The sequence below is a fragment of the Chroicocephalus ridibundus genome, chromosome 1 (assembly GCF_963924245.1).
Source record: "Chroicocephalus ridibundus chromosome 1, bChrRid1.1, whole genome shotgun sequence".
NCBI classification, from domain to species: Eukaryota; Metazoa; Chordata; class Aves; order Charadriiformes; family Laridae; genus Chroicocephalus; species Chroicocephalus ridibundus.
In genome coordinates, this window is record NC_086284.1 from 83,215,974 (window position 1) to 83,241,269 (window position 25,296).

At 40.1% G+C, this 25,296-nt stretch overlaps 1 protein-coding gene across 11 annotated transcripts in view; it reads right to left on the bottom strand.

Moving 5' to 3' along the window:
• The window catches only part of ARHGAP6 (Rho GTPase activating protein 6), a 343,144-nt gene that overhangs the window by 46,675 nt on the left and 271,173 nt on the right, over positions 1–25,296 (bottom strand). For all 11 annotated transcript variants that reach the window (XM_063341517.1, XM_063341543.1, XM_063341601.1 and 8 more), the window contains one exon: positions 19,063–19,222. In XM_063341517.1, the coding sequence (XP_063197587.1) occupies positions 19,063–19,222 (160 nt within the window). The remainder of the gene's footprint in view (positions 1–19,062; positions 19,223–25,296) is intronic.

A 25,296-nucleotide genomic window follows, 5' to 3' on the forward strand; every position in this document is an offset into this window, starting at 1 on the left:
GATAGCTGACCACCTTCACATGACCCATCTGATCTGAACTCACACTGGGAGCTTGCAGTTTGGTACAGCATGTCCGGATTGGTTCAGATGGATTAGAGTTTCAGAGAAATTATTGTTCTGCCACCCTATATATCATCCAAGTTTTCACTAAGGTATTAAGGACCAAAGATTTTATGCAATGGCGTAGGCAGGTTCATTCTTGAAACAATTATGTAAAAAGGTTGGCTATCATTATTTCCTTCAGGGGCATCTTTTATAATGAAAAGTCAACAAAAATGCATTTTATTTATTAGGTCTCAACAAATACCAGGGATTAAGACACAGGCTTGCTTTAACTTGTACATTTAGAATTTTTTAAGTTACAGAGCAATATAAAGGGTCTAACACAGGGACTAATACTAACACAGGCACCACTCAAGCTAAAGGCTAATGAACACATACCTTTGCCTTACTGGTTTTGTAATGTGGCAAAAACTCGAAAATGAACACATTGTATCTGTGTTTCACTTTTATGGTAGGAAGGTCACCGAATAATCTGCCTCAACGTGTTTTTCTAGTTACGTGAACCAGTGTCTTCAGTGGTCTTTTACAGTAGGGAACATACCACAGAGGAGTGAAGCTGCTGTTTGTCAATTAACTCTCATGTCTGCAATTAGGGGTCATGGGAGAACACAAGCTGTTTCCCCTTAGCTTTCCCTCAGCTCCTATTGAAAGCCATGCCCAGAACACTACTCAACAGACAGCTGGACAAATTCTGACTTTTTTATAGCTATGTAATATCCTTTTGGTTTAAAATCAGTGGTTTGATTGACTCCACTTGCACTCTGCATTTTTTTTAGAGCATATTTGCTCCCAGCACTCACTTAACTATGATACACAGTTCCTGTCTCTTGAGGTAGATTGTCGTTTGCTCGTTTGTTAATTCCCCTTTTTTCACACCTGCTCCGGTGAGAATTCATCTCTCTGAAACCAAGCTGACTAGAATGGATAAGGTATTCCGGATGAGAGTTTAGCAATATTATGCTGGTAATTAATTGCGTGGTACGGTCTACGATGAGGTTTTCTTTTTTCATAGCCACATGACAAGTTCATAACTCAAAGTCATACTTTGATTAATATGTCCAGTCTTTTCACACCTTCTGACACTTCCCGTTGATAAGATTGAGTTTATTACAGAAATTCTTCTTTCATCTCTTGACAATGTGAAGAGTTGGTAGCCTGCTTACATACACCTGACAGTACTGCTTGTTTTTATAGGGTTTCCTACTGCCATTGTGTTCTGGCTTTACATATATAAAGTAATTTTCAAATTATTTTTCATGTTATAAATTGAAATTGCTGCTTCACAGTAGCCTTTTGATAGATGACTTACATTTCTTTGGAGTCTTAGAGCCTTATTCTCCAAAGACCTGTTTATTGATATTCTGACATTCCACTGAAGTCTACTGAGATGCAAAAATGAGAACAAAAGCCGAAATTGGACGTAAAATATAGCGCTTTGCTATTATACCCACACAACGGCAAGTTCTGGAGTGTTTTAGTGCTGCATAGTCAAATACAACAGAAAGAGAGGAAAAATGAATGCTATTTGGTATTGAACACAGGAATAAACAGCACTCATATCCACGTGGAAAACATGCTAATGACTTTTACAGGAAAACTATCAATGCTTTTTCATGAACCTTGTTCTTAATGGGTGGTTCTTTCAACTCCAACAGTGAAGTAATTGCTCAGTAAATGACAGGCTGAGACAACATTTGTGCATTTGTCTCTGCAAACCTTGAAATTTGCATACAAGTGACGGTCAGGTCCAGAGGAATGTAAGAAGCAGGAAGCAATTCTGGAGATGGATGAACCAGAAAATACAGAAACCAGCCCACTCAGTGCACTCTTGAGCAAAGAAAGAGATTGCAGAGTGACAGAAGAGAGACACTTACCTTGGGCAAATGGGTGCAGTTCCACTGAAGGCAGTGGAGCAACGACCATTTACATTTACAGTTTACCCCACAGCAGGAGAAAGAGAGTTGCATATGAAAATAAGACTGAGAGGAATCTCAGTGAAAGGCTAAAGCTTAGGGGATCTGCCTAGAGGTCTGAGGTCAGTTCCAGTTCTCCTCCTCCCCAGCAAAAGACACAGTTAATTACACCTATATTCTGTAAAAATAAATATGTTTTGAAATGATTGTTGATTCAGGTTACATCAGGCATGAACACTGCTGAAATATTCATAACGCGCTTCAAGACTTATGCAGCTCTAGCAGTTTTACATCTTAAATGAACCCAATTCACAATGATGATGCTTAGTACTTATCTGCAGTGTGTTTTGAGAATATAATTAATATCCAAAGGATTCTTGGGAAACAGGCAAACTATTATTACCTGTGCATAATACCTACTGTACATTTAAAAAGTAATTAGCAAATATTTATGCAAAATTGTATTGAATCAACCCAATATGCTATTAAACATGGACTGCTATTTTAATTTGCAGTTTAGAAATGTTTAAACCACCAAGTGATAAATGCTGTCGGGCTTTTTTCCAGCCTTTTGCGTATATAACTATCACTTAATATCTTCTTTCTATAGATCAACAATATACTGCTTCTCCAACAGATTCCACTCAAGAATATCAGCAAGAGAAGTACTCAAAAGACAACAACTGTCAAAGTGCAGGAAGCTTCTTTCTTTTTTCTTTGTTAACCCATTCTGGTTTTTCTGAAGAACACCCAACCAGGCGGCTGCGCAGATCTTTTTTTTTTTTTTTCTTTTCAGAAATGAACTTGGTTTGTTCAATGCTTACTAATTTATACACTCACTGCATTTTTCTCTGCAATGCATACATCACTCCCTGGGCATCTATATATTAAGACTAGCCTGATAAATATTTAAAAGACCGAGAGTCAAGAATCAAACTCCTGAGTGCACATTAAATCGCTACATGACCTGTTTTTCCAAAGTGGTGAACACTTCCAGGTTCAGTTAATACCCAAAAGGTTTTTCTATTTGAAAAATTAGGTCATCTTTTGAGGGCTCTGTCAGTGAACCACAGCCTACAGAATACAAGAGTATTTGCACTTATGTACCAATTTTGGACAAGAATTGAGGAGTTTGACTTCTGAGACGATTATTTTTGAAATTTTGGGCTAAGGTTGAAATCCACCTGCACTGCCATCACTGACACCATTTACAGCCCGTTTCAGGGCCTAAATTTCACTCTAAGTGAGACCATGGTTCTACAAACTTGGTAATAAGAAGCCATTTTCACGCTGAGGAAATATAAATTTCATCTCTAAAAGTTAAAAAAAGGAAGAAAAGAGAACTTTGCATTTTTTTAATGACAGATTGGTCTGTTGCTTTGCACAAGACCACCTACCAACACTACATAGAACTCAAAGAGAGAGAGTGTAGGCTGAATCCCATTACTACTATTTACTTCCAGTATTGCCTCACTCATTTTAAAGTTATGGAAATGAACAAGTCTATTTGGTAGGTACAGATGTTGCTCAGCATAAGCAAAAGCATCATGAATTAGGTATAGGGAATTTGTTCAAGACGATACCATTAGCGGCACACCTGGAATTAACATTCAGGAACTCCTGGCCACCCGTTTCATATGATGCCACTTAATCGTCACTATACCGCAAAGCCCTAATCCATTATGGTTTTCATAATTAATATGATATGCAATAAAAAGTACAATAGCACCTGAGCTTTCTAAGTCATTTTTACGACACTATTATGGTATTAGGCTTCAGATCATGGAAAGTACCCTGTCAATAAGCTTGAAGTGAACCTTTAACAAAGATATGATTCTTCAGCACTTTCTTTCCTTATACACGGGCTTGTGGATTATGTGTAAGAATGGAAGTTCCTTTTATGTTACCTACATGCAAGTTTTTGTTAATGAAAAACGTAATTCATAAATTAATACAGGGCCTTTAAACTAATTTAACTAAGTGGGGTTTTGACAAAGGAGATCTTCCGTTGCTTATGGCATTACTGAGTAAAAAGAACTCCCCTCTCCACCTACGGGCAACTTCCTTTGCTTACAAGAATTGTTACTGGTCCATTTAGGGAAGAAAATTTGTCATGTTCTACAATTGAGGGTTATTTTCACACAGTATAAAGTTATATGAGAGATGAGTATCATACCCACAGCTCCTTTATCAAAACAGAAATGGATGAAAAGTTGATATTGTGAGATTTCTAAAATACTTCTTCATAGTAGTTACATTCATGGCCATTTTCCCTTAATAGGCATTAGTAATTGGATCTAATTGCATTTAAAGTAAAAAAATAAAAATAGAATGGATTTTCCAAAAGTGTAATCCATTCTGTCTTGACAATTACTACCAATGGCACCACAAAACACCAAGTTTGACCTCTCTTGAGGATTTGTCTGTTCGCTTCACTCATCAAAAGCGACCCATTTCCCAAGTGCCAGTCTCTCGCACTCCGCCTGTGAGCTGAACATCAAGCTACAGTCTCTCTTGCCTACACAATACTGCAAGAAATAGGACTCTGCAATCAGAATACTGCTAAATTCTGTTGACAGAGCACAATAAAGATGAGACTGCATTTCATTCACTGACAGTTGCACTGTGTTTGTGGTTGAAGTCGCTTCTTTGTGTCACTATACAAAGCAAGTTTACTTCTGAAGGCACACTTGGACCTGCTCTACTGAAGAAGAGGGTGCTGGTTTTACTTAGCCATTTCTGTGACTATAAACGTCCATCTTGAAATATTTCTTCAGATCAACTTGTTGTTGAAATGCCCTTTCCCCATGCAGTAACTTCCAAAGCACTGCCAGCTGCAGGACAAATGGAAGGCAAACAATTTCAACCAGAGAACCAGGAGCTACACATTTTGGCACGTAAAGCAATATGAAAACAGAAGGGCTGAGCCTACAGATATTTCCCATCACTCTCTTTCTCCCTGTCACCCGTCCTCAGCAGTACACACACAAGGAGATCTCCATCAGTGATGCAGATTCTTACAGTCCTTCAGAAGCCTTGGACTATCTCCCTGTTTTTCACACTGCTTCTCCTTAATGGCTTATGTTGCTCTCTTTATTTCACTTTGATTTAAATCAGCGCTCCTTTGTGGTCATCGGCCTGCAGCTGATGGAAGAAAAGCTATATTCATTCAAGCGCATCCCTCAGCTGCAGCCGTGACCTTCTAGGAGGCAGCCGGCTCACACGTGGTCACCTCAGCCCACGGAGATGGGTTTGGGCTGCCCGCCACAGGCACCACAAACGTTCCCGGAGGCAGCTTCCCTCTTACGCGCTGCTTTTTCTGCTGCAGCAAACAAGCTTCAGCATTTCCCTCTCTGGGAAGTTCCTGCTGAACGTGTTTATGGCAGAGTCAAAGCCTGCTCTTCAGGAGAAAGGCTGCGGCTCCCCGTGGGCTGTGCACGGGAGGAACCAGAGCCGGGGTGTTGGAACCCTCTGGGCAGGAACACTGCCTAACACAAACCCTCCACAGGCAACGGTGAGAAACTGGATGTGGCACGGGGCAAGCCAACCAAGCAGGAAACGACGTTCTCAGCAAAACACAGCATATACAACACCACCACTTGAGAAAACCCACAACCATCAGACAAAAGGGTGCTTTTCATTCTCTTCCTCATCTCATCAGACTCTTTGGTACCCCATGGTTAGTGCATCTTGTTCGGATATAAGCTTCAATCCCTTTGGGCTAAGGCATTAATGATTGTTAAAATGAAACATGGAGGAATTACAAAGTCCAAATGTGCAGGTTTAGGTGATGCTGCTGCTGGAAGTTTAAATCCTGCATTATGCACAATCTCTTTATTGTGGAACAGTAAAGAATGCAGTTATACTGGTATATGAAATAAATTATCTAGAAAGTATTCATAAGATGCCGTGGAACCCGCCTAGAAGGCAAAAGTGCTGGAAACCTCACCTGCTTCAAAAGAAAGCTGCATCCCTACAGGGACCTGAGTTTTATTAATCAAATAACACTTTACAATAACCTTTTGTGATCCTGATACAATTTTTTTAAAAAACCCACCAACTCTCCTTGCCACGTATTAATAGATTTTTGATGCTGCACACCTATTCTGAAGGCAAAGGTGATATAACGATTTACACCAGCCGAGCATATTGTCAGTAGACTGTCCTGCCTTTCAGGAAAACACATCTAAAAAATGTAGTTCCAAACTGGAATCAAATTTATTACAGTGAAAAATGCACCATTTCTATTGAAACTTATTCTCAAGATCTATTTATATCAGAAAGAGCAATGTCCCAACTTGCTGAACAAAAAATGTTACATGTTGGAAAACAGCAAGACACAGATATAGTCTATAACTGTAATGAGAGAGGTATGAACCCATCTTCATTAAAAAAAAAGTTTACTTTGGGCAATGCTGTAATTCAGATAGCAAATACTACTCAATTCCTGTGGACAGAGGAATCATAAGAAAACACCACATTTCAGCTCCGCTTGCCTACACCTTTCCTAGTGTATATAAGGTTTTAAATAGTCTCCAAGTATATATGTGTTGGAAGAAAATAACTACTTTGGTATTTTCAAATATGTTCTTCTGTGATTCCAGCTGCCAGTCCTTTTTGGCACCCAACTTGGGGTTTGAAGGGTTAGATATAACGACAGGTTTGATTGCAATGTGCTACATTGAATTTATAGCTGTTTTTACTGTTTAGCTATTAATTGGCAGGCTCCTGTGCTTACCATGGGGCTTGCTTGCCTTCGTAAACGAGAGTCTAGCACTCATTAGTGGCTGCTTTTTGCTTTTGCTGCTTGCTGTACTGTTTATCATCTTATTCTGCTGTGCCTGGGAACATTTTGATAACAGCAATGGCGATGCGCCTGGGCTGGCAGATGGCCAGGGCACCGCTGGTGTTTCTGTGCTGCTGTACTGAACATCTGCAACTCCAGTGTGAACCCCAGTAGAAGGCACTGCGACCTGTGGATGAGTCCACGCGGGAGCTGGACACCCTGAAGCGTGTTTCAAAACATCAAACCCCAAACAAATAACAAAAAGGAGCCTTGATGCTGTTGTACGGGATAGGAAAAATATAAATAACAGCTCTAAAACTGCCTTCAGTCCACTGGAGGCAGGGGAAAATTGACTGTCTCCTGGCATCAGTTACCTAAATAAGAAGTCGTTTTATAATATGGAGGGGGAGAGTAGTTTGATGCCATTCCTAGTCAAAATGACTCTTGATTTTATAAGAAGGAGAAGAATTATCTTTAATCCCAGCACTATAGGGTGGGCTAGGGGCAGACCAGATATTAAGTTGCCAGCATTTAGCTTGCATTGAACTTTTGGTGTATTGATAAGCTGGCTTGCACGCCTGTAGCGGCAGGTGAAGCAGCAACCAAGTTTCTCTACATCTCCCTTAGAGCTTTCCCCCGGGTTACTCTCAGCGTGAGCACGGGTTGAGCTTTTCAAACGAAGAGGATATTTCCCCAGCTCTCTGGAATTCAGGGGACCCACCGGTGTTCCCAGAGGTGGTTCAGGGCACCCAGGTCCCCACTGTCTTCTGACCATTGCTTTAGTGTTATGAACCCTTCATACAAGTCTTTCCTCAGACTCTCACCTTAAAGAAGGACTGTGCAAGAAAATAAAACAGCCTTCATAACTTGCTCTCTCCAGGATTAATTAAACCATTCCACAATTCTCCTGCTCAGAGCCTTGATGAAGAAATGAAATGAGCGAGGAGCTTTTAGTGCAAGGAAGTGATATCAAGGTGGAGAAGGTCTCTCACTGGACAGGTTGGTGGCCCCAGTAATTGAGATACTATCCCTTTGAAAAATGACCAACGAATCTTCTTTCTAATAATGTTTCATTGTAACAATTATCTGGCCTCTGTATCATCAACCATCTAGCTTACATACTTTTTTATTAATGAAAAGGAACAGGTGTTGAAAATGTAAACCACACAGACAAAAGGCACGATGAGCTCTGCAGAGAACACTTGGGTCGACTTCCTGCACAGAAATAGTCACATAGACATTTGTCTAATCTATTCTTAAAAAGCCTTCAGCAGGAGATTAGGTCTCCATTAAATCTCGAGGTAGCCTTTTCAGTGTAAAAGCCTAATACAAAGATAGATACAGTACCACAGCGCTGACAAAATAAATCTATCTGTAGTCATCTTATCTTTCCTAACCACTAGAGACAAAATGTAGACTTCTGGCACCAACCACAGTAACTCCACTGAAACCATGCCTTTGAAGAAACTTTAGAAACTAACTCTTCTACCTAAGGCAAGAAGAAATCCTCATCAGAAGTACTTCCCTAATGCACTTTTGAAAGGAGCAATGCCCATAAGACAGCTGAAATAAATCTGATTTTCGCCTGAAATTTTTACAAGATGTATACTAGAATACACATTAAGGCAAAGCTCTGCCAAAGGCGAGTAGAACATGGAAATTAGCAGGCTGCAATGTCAGTATTCTTAATAAAGGTTAAAAAGCTGCTCACACAGGATGTATTTATTAGTATTTATTCTTTGGCTTTGAATTGTAACAAAGCACAAAATCTTAAGTCACTATAGAATCACCACACACTTAAGTGGATTATTTGCAAAGCATAGGACAGCAAAGTTGAGTGTTCAAAAACAAAGTGCTACATCAAGTAATAAACACAGATTTGGCAGAACACAATACCTCTATTACACTAGTCTTCTCACAAAGATTTAGAAACCAAACAAAAAGAATCAAATCCACCTAATTTTGCAAAGCAGAGCGTTTTAGATCCTCTGTATGTGTGTTTTGCTTCCTAACAGTGGTTCGCTCAGGTTGTTTGTCTGAATTGTTCAATACGGCCAATGGTCATGAGTAACGTTGTAAAACGGAAGCTGAGATTTCCATGTGGCGTGCTAATACACATAAAATAGCGAATGTTTTTATATGTACTTATAGACAACAGCTATCTCAAGTGTGCTTTTAAGGAACAGAGAGGAGGTTTTTTTATGTCTCAGAAGTAATTTCTAAGCTCAGTGGGACTTCACATCAAATCTATAATCTATCCGTAAGAGCAGTATTCTAAACCCACAACAGTCAGCATCTAAATAAGAAGCTGCCCTAATAATGAAGACCTCTGGCCATGATTCCATCTCCAGTAACTATGCCTCATGACATTTGCATATGCAAATGTGGATCATTATATTTCCCTGTTTATCTTTGAAGGTTCAGCAAGATCTCTTCCCTTCATTGTGATTCCCACTGCAAGACTCCTGCCCAGTGAGCTCCGCAGCAAAGTGGTCCTTCAACATCCATCCCTGTCCCCATTCCCTTCCTCTGCCTTCCCGAAACACATCTACACAACAAGTAGATTCTTGGAAGTTACACAAGTCTTTCTTTAATGATGTTGTGTTATACACTAATTTTTCACGTTCACGTTGAAGGTTCACAATAATGGATTTCACCGCGAAGGGTAGCATTTTCTACGTCGGTTCTGTATTCATATAACACTGAAGAGAATGCAGGCTGCTTCCCGATCAAAGCTCCTAGCACAAAAAACAAACTAATTATTAAAAAGACAAACTTCTTTTGTTTGTAATAAGTTTTGTAGTGAGTAAAAACATTTGCTTTTAAAACGATTAGCTTATCTCTGACTGACAGAATAGATACGCTGAATAAAGTATTCTTAATGTAAACAGACACCTAAAACCTGCTATGTGATACAAGAAAATCTTGGCAATCAATTTGCTGAGCATTACAGAGTCTTTTACAAAAAACTGCCTCATAGCAGAATTTAAAAAGGGAACAGATCACTACAAACTTCCTTAAATTTTGAATATAATAAATTATTTCCCCTGTTCTACCGTTAGAAAAATTATGATCTTGCAAGCTTCATGTATTTCCATTTTTGTCTTGTCTCAATGGTGGCAAAAAGTCAAATTTGGGAAAAAAAAAAATCACAATAAGAAATTTCTGCAAATTTCCATATTGTGAGGGAAAAAAAATAAAAAAAATTTTTTTGGCTGGCTTATCTCCCTGACTGGAAAAGCTCCTGTCACCTTCACTTTGACAAACTCCTGTGTAGCAGAGTGCAAGGCTGCGTGCTCTAACAACCTCTACCCTGCAGCAGCTGGGACTTCTCCTAGCTTAAAACATTAAGTCAGTTTTAGTTTCTTTTTTCCAGACTGAGAGAGATTGGATTGATTTTCCCAGGAGGGAAAAAAAAAAAAATCCTCAGAAAAATCCATGTTTCCATTGAAAATTTTAATTTGTGGGGAGGGCGGGCGGGGGAAGCTTCTATCTAAAAATCAGCAAGTTGCACAGTTTTCATCTCTAAGCTTAATATAGCAAGCCTGATACAGTAGATCCAAGATTTACTAACATAGTGTAAAGGCGCAGAATTCGGCTTACAGTCTTGCTCATCTTTAATATAATCTTCATGAACACGGCTATATTGAAAGAAAATCCATGGACTCACAGAATCATGTCAGAGACAGTATTTATAGGAAAAGAACTGGCAGAGGTTGGCATCAAGAGGGGTGGTAATAAGCCTCTTCACTTGAAAGGTATACTGATGCCAACTCAAAAGCATCCAGTCTGTAATCCCATAGCTCCACAAAGTATAGGCTACAGTTTACTTAGATGCTTTCCACTGTTACAAGAGCCCATAAAGTATATAACATGGTCACTGATTAAAAACAATGGGCAGCTTGGAGCCCTCACAAAAATGCAAATGCAGATAAAAATCATACTCACTCTCTGCGTTAAGGAAAATGGATAATGAAATACAATGTCGAGTAATGTAAGCAAAAAACAGATCCAAAGAACTAGTCCCTGCCAAAATAAACAAGAAGCGGAGAACGCATAACTCTGAATTCCCATTTTTATTCAGAGCTTAAATGGAATGTACCGGGGGCAAAGTGCACCAATGAGCAATAAAAATTCAGAAAGCCCAACTATGTATGTTTCTTCCATTTCAGAGATGGGGTTGTCTCAGTGCTTGGTCTGTAATCACGCTCTTACCCAGCCCTCCTCCTTCAAATTCGCCTTACTAAAGCAAGTCATGCAGGAGGTTAATGCTTACTTCATGTGAGCTGATGCTCAGCATCACACCCCTGCTGGAACCGGCTACAAAACTTGCATACAAAATTGTACAACAGCACATGTTCCAGCAGCATAAGCAATATCTTCCCTTAAATGACCGGGACTGCATTTACGTCTCTAAACCCAACATTAAATCATATTCATTGTAACTGATATATTTGGCAATCTCCCTCCGCAAATGTCCCAGTAAGTCTAAAAAAATTAATTCCCTCAGAAAGTGGAACACCTGCTCTAACTACTGAAACTACTGTGTGTGACATAGTTGCTGTAAATGATAAGAAATTGCGTGGGTATACATCCTTGTCATGGGTGGCATCAACACAGTAAACAGTCTTCTTAATAAAGGCACTTAATTTCTTTTATTACATTTGGTACGCTTGCTAAAATACCTGGGTATTGTTTAATAACGCTTATTGTCAGTTCTGGAAAGCAAAGACAAATTCTGTGGCTCACCCTTGGATTTTCCCTCCAAATTATATGAAAAACATTAAAATAAACCCAAAGGCACAAAGCAAACGTATGCAACACTTGTACCAAAGTGTAAACATACTCTGGTATGTGGTGCGTGTTAAAACCAAAATACTGCATCAACATAATGTTAAGGTTGTGACCCAAGCCAACAAAAGTAAGACAATTCCTCAAAGATGGACATTCCAGCCTTAGCCCAACCTACTGCATGGACTGCAATCTGTTGCATCTGTTCTGTTAGCAGTCCTGGGCTAACACACAACCTCAGCATTCAGTCTTCAATACATCAACCTCATATTTTGAAGTGAGAGTGGAACAAAGGTATGTCACCAAGTGAATCTGAAGTTACGGGCCTGAATTCTTGTGCTAACAGTCTCCTACAAAAGAACAGGTTTGACAGTGCCCCTGTAATACTCTACTGAAACACGGGTTAATACTGGGATTCATTATTATTCATTATAAGAAAAGAATGACATATGAAAATTAAAAAGATACTTGTAGGGTTCTTGCCTAGAAGAACTTCTAAACCGAGTGAGCCTCTGAAATCTGATCTAGTGCACACACAAATAAAAGTTCCCGTGTCAACCTTCTCACACCTGAAATTCTGGCCCGAAATAATTTAGGAAGTTAGAACCAAAAATGTTTAATACGCAAAACAATAAGATTCTGTGAAGGTCTGTGCAAAACCTAGATAATATATTCCCCTTGCTGACTCAAATTCTACTCCATCCACGTTAAATTAATATTTCCAAACTTTAATAGGAGAATTCAGCATAAATTTCCATTTCTTTCCCCTTTTTGGGAGAATAAAAGAGAATACCTTTTTCTAAGTAGTTTTCCTCTCCCTCAGTGTCTCATAGTTGCCTAGTCCTACAACTTACTTCATCACAAGAAACCCTCTGATTCCTGGTCCTTCTGAGTCCTTTCAGTATCTTCTCCTTCCCCATCTTCAAGAGTCACTTTGAACGTGTCATCCACTTCAGGATACACATTAGGATACCAAGAGGCCTCCTCAATTCTCCAAGCTTAAATTGATAGATCTGCTAAACTAAGATTAAACACAGCTATAAAATGATCTGCTCTTTGGGTCCATATTCTTCTTATAGGATTCAGGGGACATCTCAATTCACACATCAGTGGGGCAAGGTGCAGCTCTTTGCAAAAAAGCAGGTGGTCTTTTGATTCGTTGAACCTTTCTGGAACTGAGGGGCAATGATCATGTCAGCCAGGCCTCATCCTGCTGATCAGGCCTGGTGATCATGATCACCGTGTGAGAAAAAAATGGTGTCTACTGATATGAATACCTACTGGTTTCTTCTTCCTACAGCAGTGGAGACTGCAAGGCAGGCAGCTTGTGCTCCCAAAGTGAGGTAGCGTATGAATCCGTAACAAATGATCATCTACCCACAAAGAGCAAAATAAATAAGCACAAGTGGTAACACGTAGCATGCTTTTATAATAAAAATATAAAGCCTCTGAATGGCATAGAACAATTTTGTATAAAAGATAAACTTCTTAGCTACTTCTTCCCCCTCGTCTATTAAGATCACACTCTTCCTCGCTAGACCAATGTCTTCACTCCCTCTTCCCAAGGGGTTCCTACTGATGCCCTCTCCCAGCCCTGGCAGCCAGAGTTCGGCAGGAGTAAGTGGAACATTCTCTTCTAAAAGCCATCTTGGACAGTGCTGTGGTAAGACACCTCTGCTTTACAAAAGTAAAAGCAGTGTTAAACAGACATGAACAACAATACAGCTGTTTTCTGGTCCTTGTCCAGTAATTCCCCCAGATTTTTTTTCTTTTTTCTTTCCTGCAATGCAAGAATATCATATACACTTTTGAGTAGTCAACAGCACTTACTAAATTGTTTTCCCAGAGCCAACTTCAGGCATCAGTGCTTCTCCTTTGTCAAGAAGTCCATCTGTATTTGGCTATGGAAGAGGCAAGAGGAAGGAGGACAGTAACTCCCTGGGGGAAATTCATATCCAACAGGACTTCTACATGCTCATAACTCTTCAAGTCCTCTACTAGCCACAACCCTGCCCCAGAGCTCTGGAGATTACCCTTGGTAAATGGGTTTGCTATTTTGGTGTACAGACACATACATGACATGCTCTTTTTCCATCTCAGGACAATGCAGGCAGCTGTACTGTAATTGCAGTAATAATGCAATTTACCTAATTACACTGAGATGCTTACTGTGCAGCAATATTGTCTGTGTGGCTCCAGCATGGGACAGTATGACCAGTGAGAAATAACTGAGCAAGTTTTGGAACTATGCGAGATTTACTCTTGTGAAGACATCAGCCATTTTCCATCATTCTTTGTTGACACGATGAAGAAAACACGTCCTGGTTGTGCTGTCACAAGGGACAAAGCAATGACAAATAGGAAAATTCACAAAACATTGTTGATATATGGTGATTTGCATGTGGCCTTTTCTTTACAAAGAGGCTGATCAATTGTCTCAGAAGTCAAAAACTTGCTGTCAAAGTCAGAAACAAAGACATCATTTCTATCTGAGTCACTGGAGATACTGGCCAAATTTGTGCCTGTCTTTGCACAAGAAAACAAGTGCATAAGAAAACATATATTGCTCTTACGCTTCTGCTCTACTAAGATCAACAGTAGCTATCACGACCATTGACATCAAGAAAGGACAAAACTCAGAGAAAGTCCAGGATTTCACCCAACCTATAGAAATAACCATGATAGCTGGACTCAACAGACAGTGGTTATCACACCACTTTAATGACAACAGAAGTTCAATCTGTACAGTTACCTAGGTCAAAGGAAAAAGAAGCAAACACAAAGATTACATACTCCTAAATATTTGATGAGCATCCAGTTTGGTCCTGATCTCCACTGAGATGCACTGGCATTTAGCACGAACCACTGCTTGCAAGTCTTTGGTCAGCTTACAGTCTGATGAGCTCAATCACATGCTAAGTCACTTCTAAGCCAATTTCAAATAATACTTTTGGGGACTTTCAATGTGATGGTCAAGCTTTCTATAGCAATTCAGCTACAGCGTGTCTACTTCTACTTCTCTGAACATATTTTTCCCACTTTTCTGATAGATATTTCCCCAATTTTCACAACAACAAAAAAAAGTCAGTGCCTACAGATGCCTCAGAATATAGGCCACGTAGATCCAACAGTTTGCAGACTGTATTTATTTTCTAATGATCCTCTCTCTCTCTCTTTTTCCATGGCTGTATTTATATAAGTTTCATTATTTCCTAATTATCCATGAATCTCCCGTTTATTTATTTAATGAGTGGCCACAGAAAGCAGCTCAACTATTTACGTTTGCATGTCCCACCGGTAAACGCACACCAACCTAAGCAATATTTAGAATTAGTATCAAACATCATTTTTTTTCCCCTCATTTATTCTCTCTCTCCACAACTCCTCCAGCCCCCTGCAAAGCCTGGAAGACAGCACTGCATCCTCTGGGAGCTGGTGAGAACATGAGCAGCCATGGTCTCTTCTTGAATAAAGGGAAGTGAAAACTGCAAACCATGATCCCTGACTCCCAAATCCTATTTGAGTCCTTACTGATAGGTTCACATTGTACCTTAAAACCCAGCCAGATGCTTGAGGAGCTGAATTAGGGTTGGAGAACTCTATGATTCTATGAATTAGGGCTCCAACCCAAATTCCTCATTTGGTCTCAGTGATGATGCCCTGCAGTGCCTGCCAGTGCTCCCAAGCACAGGCTTAGTGAAGTGGGACAGGACGGTGACAGAGAGTTATAAACATGAGGTATTTAGGAAGCCAATCCAATAAAACCTCGTTCAATACTGCCTCTGCTCAGGAGACACCTGGAATCTATAACAGAAGAAAATGAGCCCCTTTCCTGCTTTGATCCTAGTTTTACTTCAAAAAAGCTACCCGACTTGAGTTACCACTTCTTTATGAAGACATGCTGTAAAAGGTTCCTTTTTCTCACTACTTGCATACAAGGACACACACAATTGGAAAGTCACCAAAACATAAGCACACCTAATGTGAATTTCATCATAAGGGTTTTTTCTCCTATTATAAAAAGAAGATTGACTTCCTTGAAATGAGAAAAACCCAGTATATTCTAAACACCCACTGTAAAGAATTGTCACCAGAATTGTACTGTTGTGCCATTCAGAACGTCAGACAGCAGATTAAAAATCTTCCACAGAGTAATTGCATGGGTAGAGAAACTGCATAATGCTCTGCTCAGAAGTCACCTCTTGCAACTTAACACATTAACCCAGAGAAACCATAAACGATTCTTGGTCTGGTTTCTGATAGCAGACGGGGGAGTGACAAGGGAGCCAAGAAAGATGTTGATTACAGAATCTGAAAGACAGATACGAGGCAGAAAAACAAGAGAACAAGAAAAAAACCTGAAGCATCTCTGACATACATATAATAATAGTAACTCTTGATCAATTTGAATTCATTCTAATTGCCTATTGCAGTGCAATCGTAGCATCTTTTCAATGACACACTGGTTAAATAAATTCCCGTGGGAGGTGGTCCCCTCTCTGTGGCCACAGGATATTTAACTAAGAGATGTCAGTTATGTGCTTCATTAACGATAACGGCTGCGGTACAGCAGAGGAGAGGGATTACATGAGGTATTACATGCTACACACTCTTCTACAAGTGTGGGAATAGCCAGATGTGCCCTAAAAGCACTAAGTAACTGCACTTGCTGTGGCAAAGGGGGCTTTTGAGCGTGGGAGGACCGCAACATTATGAAGAAGTAACCAATAGTGGCATGACTGTGATTGTAAAGATAAGGCAGATGCTTCCGTACCAACCTAACTTCCAGGCAAGCCTGTTTGGCACAAACACTTGTTACCCAAGAACAATGAATTTTTACTTTCTACAATACCTGTGCCAGTAAATGTAATTACTCAAATGCCTGCAGGAAGCAGGCACAAGCACGTTCTAATGTCAATCATTCACAAGTTTTTAAGAACACTCAAAGAACCATGAAGAATCCCAACTTTTAAAACCACTTTCTGCATTTTCTAATACATAGATTATCCCACAAACCTGAGTATTTTCAAGTAGCATTCTCTGAAGTAGAAGCTGTAGAGCACGTCTTTCTACACCTGGATCTCTTCAGACATAGAGAGCCCCCACAGTTCTACACATCACTTTTTTTTTTTCTTTTTTTTCCTTTTTTTTTAAATAAAGTTTAACAGCCTTCAGAGTGTTTTTAACTTGAGGAACAAATCGTTGTGATGGAGCTTTATGTTATTTCCATTCCTGCATGCCCAGAGTGACCGAGCCCATTTCACACTGATAAAACTTGAAATTCCCCATTTACACAGTCCTGTGATGTTGGCAAATCAACTGGATGGCCACCTGCACCCTCTTACCATACGTTTTTATTCCATGCCGCTCAAAAGTGATGGGAACGTGAGGTGGACTTCAGAAGAGCCTCTGGAAAGGGCCTAAACTGCAGTAACTTAAGAATATGGTAGATTCTTATTATCCTACCAAACTGCCGGCAGAGAAGTAGCATGATGGAGTGCCAGTATATTATTCTTTACACATATTGCAGTATAACAAAATTGGTGCCAAATTTAGAAGCAGGATGGACAGTTAAATACTAGATGCACCTTAATTCTAGCTACTACCTTCACTTCCTTCAACAGATGGTACTAAAACATTTTAAAACTCAATTGCACCAGCTATTCTTTCACCCTGCATACCTTAGAACGCAGAAAAATTAATGATCTAGTCCTTCATAACAAGTAAAGTATGCACATGTGAAATAATGTGCCTCTTACTGATAATCTCACTGGTAAATCTAATCTGAATAGTAGAACTGAATAGCTAATTTATTTCTCGTCTAAACTGAAGCAAAAGACACGTGAAATGATGGGGCCAGCCACAGAGATGAAACTGAAACGTGGGTTCCTGAGTTTGTGAAGTGCCTTTTAAGATGCTTCACCAGAGTTTGTATTATTCTTACTTAGTTTTTATGCATAAAATTATACTTTTCAGACTCCATATATCTAAAATTAATTACACATTATATATTTACCCACATATATATGTGCTGTGAAAATAAAAACTGTTTTTCTGTGTGATCTGCACCTCAAAGATTCAACAGTTCCTAGCCTGCAAGCCCTGGCGGCAGTGTGCCAAGTTGCCTATGACTCCCAAGCATCCTGCAGAGGAAGGGTGGGTTGGAAAAGACGCTGGCTTTCCCAGGTGGTTGTCCTTTCACGGCAGTCCCAGCAGGAAACAGAAAGAACACAAAAACAGTATTCACTCTCTGAAGCTCAAAGTTTCTGAATATGAATATGCATACTCTATTGTCTTGGATGGTATTGCCTCTATATATGTATATTCATCTCCCGCTGGAACTGCCAGTGGCAGGCCAGACTGCCAGACAATACCGCAGTGCCCTTAGTAATCCACTTCCTCATATGATGTCCAAAAAATTGTTTTCATATTGATGGAGCCTTTTTTGCGGGACTAGAGGAGCTGTGGTGGGGCTTGAAGAAGTTCATGGTATCCATCTCACTACAAACCAATTGATTGTTGGTTTTGGCAGGAGTTTTCTGCAGATCCTAAAAAGCTGCTGAATACCCAAGCTGATGTCTTTCACGTTTGTTCTGCTCCACACCATTATTTTCATTGATTAGACAGCTTTTTTCTGCTTAACTTTGATTCATTCAAAAACTGGTCCTATGGCATCACTGCGTACGTGTTGCCACACAGTACCTCTGTTCATAGCCAAGGTGAGAATTCAGTGGTCCCTTGTTATTCCTTAATTAAGTATACGACAACTGGAAAGAAACATATGCAGATGATTGTATCGTAGCACAACAGCTGTCTTTGCTTAATCTCCAGGCTACAGGCAACAACTTTCGCATTAGTTTTAGTGAGGTTTAGATCTCTTCCACAGTAACCTAAGTACAGGCCTCCTATGTGCACGTATCCTGCATCAGGATTCTGACAGCTGAACTCCTTTTCAATGAATCCTCCTGTTTCTTAGGAGTTCAACGTTTTGTGCTGAAAATTAACTTGTTTCCTAGGAAACAAGCACTGCTGTCTTCAGGAAAACGTGGGTCGGATTCATCTTATTTGATGCAGATGTCTTCACTGTGGCTGAATTAGTGATACTTGGCTTCCTGTAGAGCCAATACAACACATAGCGAAACAGCCACTTCAATGGCATGATCTATCTGACCTACATAGATGTGTATTTTTGGATGTCAGGAAGTGGAGGAAAAGCCTTTTTCTCTCAACTGAGTATCAAGACATCCTAGCACGAGTAGGTCTGATTTAGATTATCTACCCTGTAGACATCTGTCCTTGATCAGATGATCCCACCGCAGGTGGCCCAAATTGGACATAGCAGACAAACAACTTTACTAGTCATTTTTACATAGTTACTACGTACGAGCAAAAATGAAATAGAAGACAATGTTGGTGAAATAAACAATCTGGCATTTTCTCCCTTTTACTGCTGTGATATGAAGTCAGTGGTTTAGCGATCTAAACAGAGACGGTTTATCAAGCCCTTACCTTTGGGGATAGTAATCTGACAGCCCAGGTCACAGTCCTGCTGCAACTGATAAAAAGCCACTTCCTGCAGCCGAGCACGCTCCAGCTCCGAGAGGCTTTGAACGGGAACTGACTTCAGCCGAACACTGCGCCCTGACATGCTGTTCCAAGTGAAATCACCCTACAGGAAATCAAATGGAAAAATATGAAGCATCATACGGTATGCACAGTTTAATAAACAGAGACCGACTCTTCTACTGCTAGGAAAAACAACACAGGTCGTCTTTTCTAAAAGGCCGTTTTCTTGGACATCTCCGGCCTTTCAAATATCTTTGTTTTCCTAAGAGCAGCATTCCTTAAAAGGAGCGCAGACATGCAAAACAAAAAGTCAATTCTGTCTGAAACCATTTAACCAAGTATTGTTGCAAAAACATTAGGATTCCAGTAACCAAAAGCACAAAGCAGGAAGAAAAAAGCCCTTGCCTGCTTTTCCCGGTTTGCTTGCCTTGTACAGTACTCGGTCGTCACTTCATGCCTTTCCCCGCACAGTCAGACAGACACGCAGAGACCTCCACAGGTCCATGGACAACACGCATCTTATCTCCCTCAACTTGCTAATCCCACTCCACCAGACCATTGAGAGAGCACACAGGCAGAGCCCCTTCTCTTTTCTGACCCATTCCCTCCCCTCCTTATGACGATATCGTGTTTAGACCGCAATCGACTAAAGGACAAGCTGTTTCATGTTTTTGAAAAGCCGTAATAACAATGTATGTGTTAAAATTTATACAGGAAAACAACATGAGATATGCTATATCTCTGCAAGGTACCAATTATGCTTGGAAAGCAAATCAAAAGCTTTAGCTGTTCTACCTCCCACCTGTGATAACATACAAAAAGCTATTCTCTTAGCTAGCATTTAGCTACAGAGAGAGAAGTAATCATCTGTCAAAGAGAAGTGCAAGCACACAGGCAAGGCTTAAAGACTGACAATTAAGTTCAAGCAAGAATTTCAGAATTCATCAAAGCATCATCAAAGAGCGCATTTTAGCAGTGCAGGGAAAGAAAGAAAGAAAGGAAGAAAGGAGGAAAGGAAGGGAGAAAGGGAGAAAGAGAGAGAGAAAGAGACAAAGAGAGAGAGAAAGAGAAAAAAGAGAGAGAAAAATAAGAGAGAGAGAGAGAAAGAAGAATTTGTTTTTCATTCTAACCATGTTAAAAAATAAACATCAAACTTGTCAGTAGGTATAACCTGATGCAGCTGTAGATAATGGAAAAACTCTGATGTAGATCAGCTGAGCTGTAAAGGCAAATCCACCAACCTGTCCTTCATCACTACATGGCAAACTTAAAATTAATGCACTTCACTCTCACTTTAAGTGCCCGTTTTCAGTTCAAATGTCAACATCTGTACCTTCCCTGCATGCTCATTTTTTCACCCTTCCCTTATAATTCATCTGTTCTGCACATACACCGGCAGTCAAAGGATGTCCATTGACTTTAAAAGATATTGGCTGAAGCTCCCTATTATGAAAATCAGTAAAATTTTACTTTACTTAGCAGCTATGCATCCTGTAGTATGTCAGCATTTTTGTGCACGTTTCCATATATTTTGCCTATATATGTGTATGCTTAGATATAAGCACGCACATACATATACAACACAAACATACATTTGTGTACACACGCACATATACCTACCTATATATGCACACCATGACTCTATTCACATATACGTGAGACAAAAATCGTATCACAAATATGCAGCACCATCTAGCAATATAGATCAAAGGAACTACACATTAAACACCCGTTTCTTACGATGCACAAAATATGTTTGAGTTCATCATGGAAGCTTTTTTCATACTATTTTTTATAAGTCCTTGGTCAACCACAAAAGATAAAGCTGTTATCTCACTGTGAACAACTTCATATCCATACACTAACTGCATGTACTATGCTTGATATCTTTATGATATTTCTATATACACGGGCCACATATGTAAAGTTCTGCACTAGGCCAGTATCTGAATGCTGGAATTTGTTGCTTCATTTTTTGCCTCTTCATTTCTTCTTATGCCTTACTGTTGATTAGCTAGATTTAGTAATGTCAGACTAAAGGTTTGCCCGGTGACACAAGCTGAGATGACTAGCTTAATTCAAGCAAAACCAAAACAGCAAGAGTCACATAAACCTTATTTGCAAAACTGCAAGTAAACGTTTACATTTTTTAAAAAGCCGTTGTCATTTATAGATAAAAGTGATCAAGAACAGAATCCACAACCAGACAATGTATACTAAGAAACTAATTCCTTTCCAATGCTGATAATGCAAAAGAAATTTTACAAGTACAGAAGCATGCGATTCAGTCCTTATGAACATATACTGTACAAAATGTTCTACAGTCAAAATGGTACGGAGAGAGAAATACAGGTCTTTACAGTAGAGTTTGGGGGGATTTTATCTTATCTATTTCCCTGACATGAGCAATTCCATAAACAAAAATATCACTGATATGTCTACCATAAAAAATTTCAAACCCAGATGTTTAATTTTGAAACAGGAATGAAAAGCAAAAAGGATACCCATTAGAAAATGTTAAGGTAACAGAACGTTGAAGACTGTAAACTTTTTAGGACATGTACTCCTTCCCACAGAGCACAAAAAAAAGAAGGGGGAAGGGGGGGGGGCTTTTAGGAATTACCACAAGTGAAATAAATATTCCTTAACTGGATTTTGCATGGACACATGAATTACTGCTCTTTTTTGGGTAAAAATTACCAAGGGAAAATCTAACTCTGGAGGTAACTCCGCACCCTCTGCCTTATCTCTGAGTTAGCTCTGTCACTGCGAGCAAGCAGCGAGCTGTACCGCTGCGATGCCACAGCTCAACTGTTAGCCCAGCCAAACCAGTTGAACTCAGAGAGACAGGGCTTGCTAGCTCTGCTCCAGCCCTTTGTTAATATTCTGCTTTGGAGACCCCAGTTTCGTTTTTTTTTTTTATTCTGGTAGTTTGCAAGCTCCCAGTATGCCCCTGGTGCTCAGTGGGTTGGCCCTGTCTGGCTAAAAACGGTGGGATGCAAGCTCTGCACCTTCCAACGGCACGACACGTCGCTGAGCAGTGATAAAGAACATGAAACCACTCCGTCCATTTGCTGTGCACTAAAGAAGACACTCCTCTTTTACACTCGATGGGTTTGATAAAATCTCTGCTAGGTCACATTAACATAGGTTTTTACTATGCTAATGGAACACATGACTAACTAACTAAAATATTTTTGGAAGATCACGTGTTAGGACCAGTGGAATCTGGTGAGAAGCTCACGAAATGTTTCCTTGAAGAAGTCTGATTTATATGGCAAATAAAGATGTCTTCTATGAGCCAAAACACAGAATTTGATAATTTAATCTATTCACAGAGTCCTATGCTTTGCATGACCCAGGGTACGTCAAAAGCGACTTCTTCCTTCTAAAGCACTGTACAATTTTACATACACCCTGTACATTACTGCAAAATCATGCAGGCTTAGGAGAGGTCCAGAAATGTCATGCTCCCTTGGAGAACGGGTGCTGGTGCAATTACATCAGTCCCATCTGCCTAAAGCTATTCTCCACTCTGTGGGGCAACTGAAGGAGGGAAAGGGCAGGACAGACATGGAGAATATCTTCTGTTTCTCTCTCCATATGAGGAGGCACGTTTCATCAGCCTATGTCAGCTTCAATATCAGCCTAACGTAGCTCCTTGCAGATGCTGAAGAGGAGCAGAAGATCTTTAAGCACCAAGTCAGAGTGACTTGGTTTTCGAAGTTCCTGCCCAGCATATGTGTTCAGACGTACATAGACAGCTTCTTCTCTATTATTTAGACGGTAGGATTGCAGGTCACAATATGACCTGCAAATGGCTCCTTCATCATCAAGACAACAATAACCAAAACACAAAAAACAATACAAAAGCAAACAGAGAAGAGTGCCAACAGAAATACTGCTCTGGGATAAAGCGATCAGCCTGATAGGACACAAATTGCAAGGGTGCTTTCATAACTGACTTTTATGAAACCTTAAACCAGACTAAAAGCCTTCTCTGGTTTCTTCTGCCAACCAGTCACTTCCCTCACAAGTCTCCAGCTTCAGCTGCATTTTCTCCCTGGCCCTCCCAGTAATATCTCACATCTTTCCTCCGCTCAACCGAGCAGTCCGCTTATCGGGTAAGTAACTGAAATACCAGAGCAGATGACTCAGCAAAGGAGATGACTGATTAACTGCATCTTGTGCCTTTGAAGAATCTGTCCACTTTTCCCATATTTCTTGTCCACAGTCATAAGCACATTTTTAATAACATGCAGATTGCAGTTTTACTAATATTCTTTCCAGCATGGTTTTTTTAATGGGTTGGATGTTCAGCTGCTCCAAAATAAACGTTAAGTGGTACATCCTGACTTAAGTAACACTATGCGCTTAAATTACTCTTAAGCATGTGCAGGCTATTCTTTTGTACCTGACCTCTTTCTCCTGAGCCTCCTACACAGCCTTTCAGATGTCTTTTAGGGAAGTCTCTTTCTTCTGCCCTTTGTGCAATACAGAAAGCGCCCGACAACTACTGCAAGGAATCCTGAATGCAGATGTAAATCCAAAGGCGATGATCGACCTCCGATGATCTCTGCAGAATTTTAAGCCTGAGTGAGTGAATTGTGCCCTGGGTGGGAAACAAGAACCCACACACATGGTGGTTTTAGATAAGACAAATTTTAATGCAAGGCGGAGAAAGCAATTTTTATCCTACTGCATGATTGTTATTGTTAATGACTTTAGTCTGTACTCATTTAGGTAAATGCCATTATCAGATTAGCTGTCTACTTTTCATTAGTCTTTTGCTCAAATCCATTTGAAACCACTAAGATCAAAGCCAATTATGCCTACTTGTTTTTCTCCTACCCTAGCAACACTTAGCTACGTGCTTGTATTTAGAGGGGTCTCCACTGTAAAATAATTCAGTATTTTTGCACACAAAGAGATGACATTGCAAGTAACATGACACATATAGCATTACAATGTCTTAATTCTGTTTGCTTAATTGTTTCTTTAAACTTCATGAAACCGCATATCATTGCCACTTTATAAATCTTTCAGTTACCTTGGTCATTTATTTCAACTCTTTCTAAAATTATTTCCATGCTCCTCAGGCATAAACTCTCACAATTTGACTGTCGGTGCAGATAATCCCTCTTTTCCTCACTTCTCTGCTGTTGCTGTTAGTATGAGCCAAAACCAATTGCGAAATGAAAGCCAGTCACTCCAGTACAGCAATACACTCTATCACATGAAATCAACATACAGAATACTGTTCCTGGACAGGATGAGAATTAAGAAGGGGAAAATAAACTACGTTAAACATCCACGTTAGCATTACATGCAGCTAAGGACTGAACATCTAGTCCTTTACTACTGCCATCCTAGATAACGCCTGCAGATCAACAAAGACTTAGGAAACAACAGGACGGTAGGAGTGTCCTACAGCCTAGATCTTTCTGTCACCCTATTTCCAGATGCTCTTCCATAGCCAGTGCAGCTAGAGTGGCAGGCAGCGCACTGGTTTCCAGCTGGCATTACAAACTACTGCAACCCAGGATGCTCTGACATCCCCAAACACAGCAGGCATCACGCCGCTGCTCCCAAGGGGCCGCCAGTATCACAAAAGAAGACGAGTGTTTCAGATTCATGAGATGGCATCTAAATACCAAATACGAAGAAGGCCAAGGCTCGCCGCGTGACATCGAAGCATTCAGAGGAAGATATCTAAATATGGATGTACAAAGTATGGGGCCCCAACAATTAATCTTCATTAAGAAAGACTGACTTCATTAAGGTTGTTATCTAGGATGACATCCGGTTCCCCTTGACGTCAGTGGCAAAATTATTAATATAATGTCTCCACTAGGAAGGGAATAGGTCCAGATGATCTCGTGTTATAGTTCAGAGCCTTGCACTAAAGTTGCCTTATCTCACGCCATATTGTACTTCTGTGTATTAAATAATGTATGTACAGAAAAAGCTATTGGTTTCCTCAAAAAAATCACACTTTACAAAACAGTGGTTTAGAAGTCAAAACTATTTAATGGCAATTAATATAGCCATGGCATTGCCAAACACAGACGCTTCCTCCCTCCTAGCTGGCATCCTGTCTCATTCCCAAGGCTGGAAATCCACATACTCGGGATCTGCCCTGCAAGACAACGCCTGTGGGACACTGGAAAGCTGGTA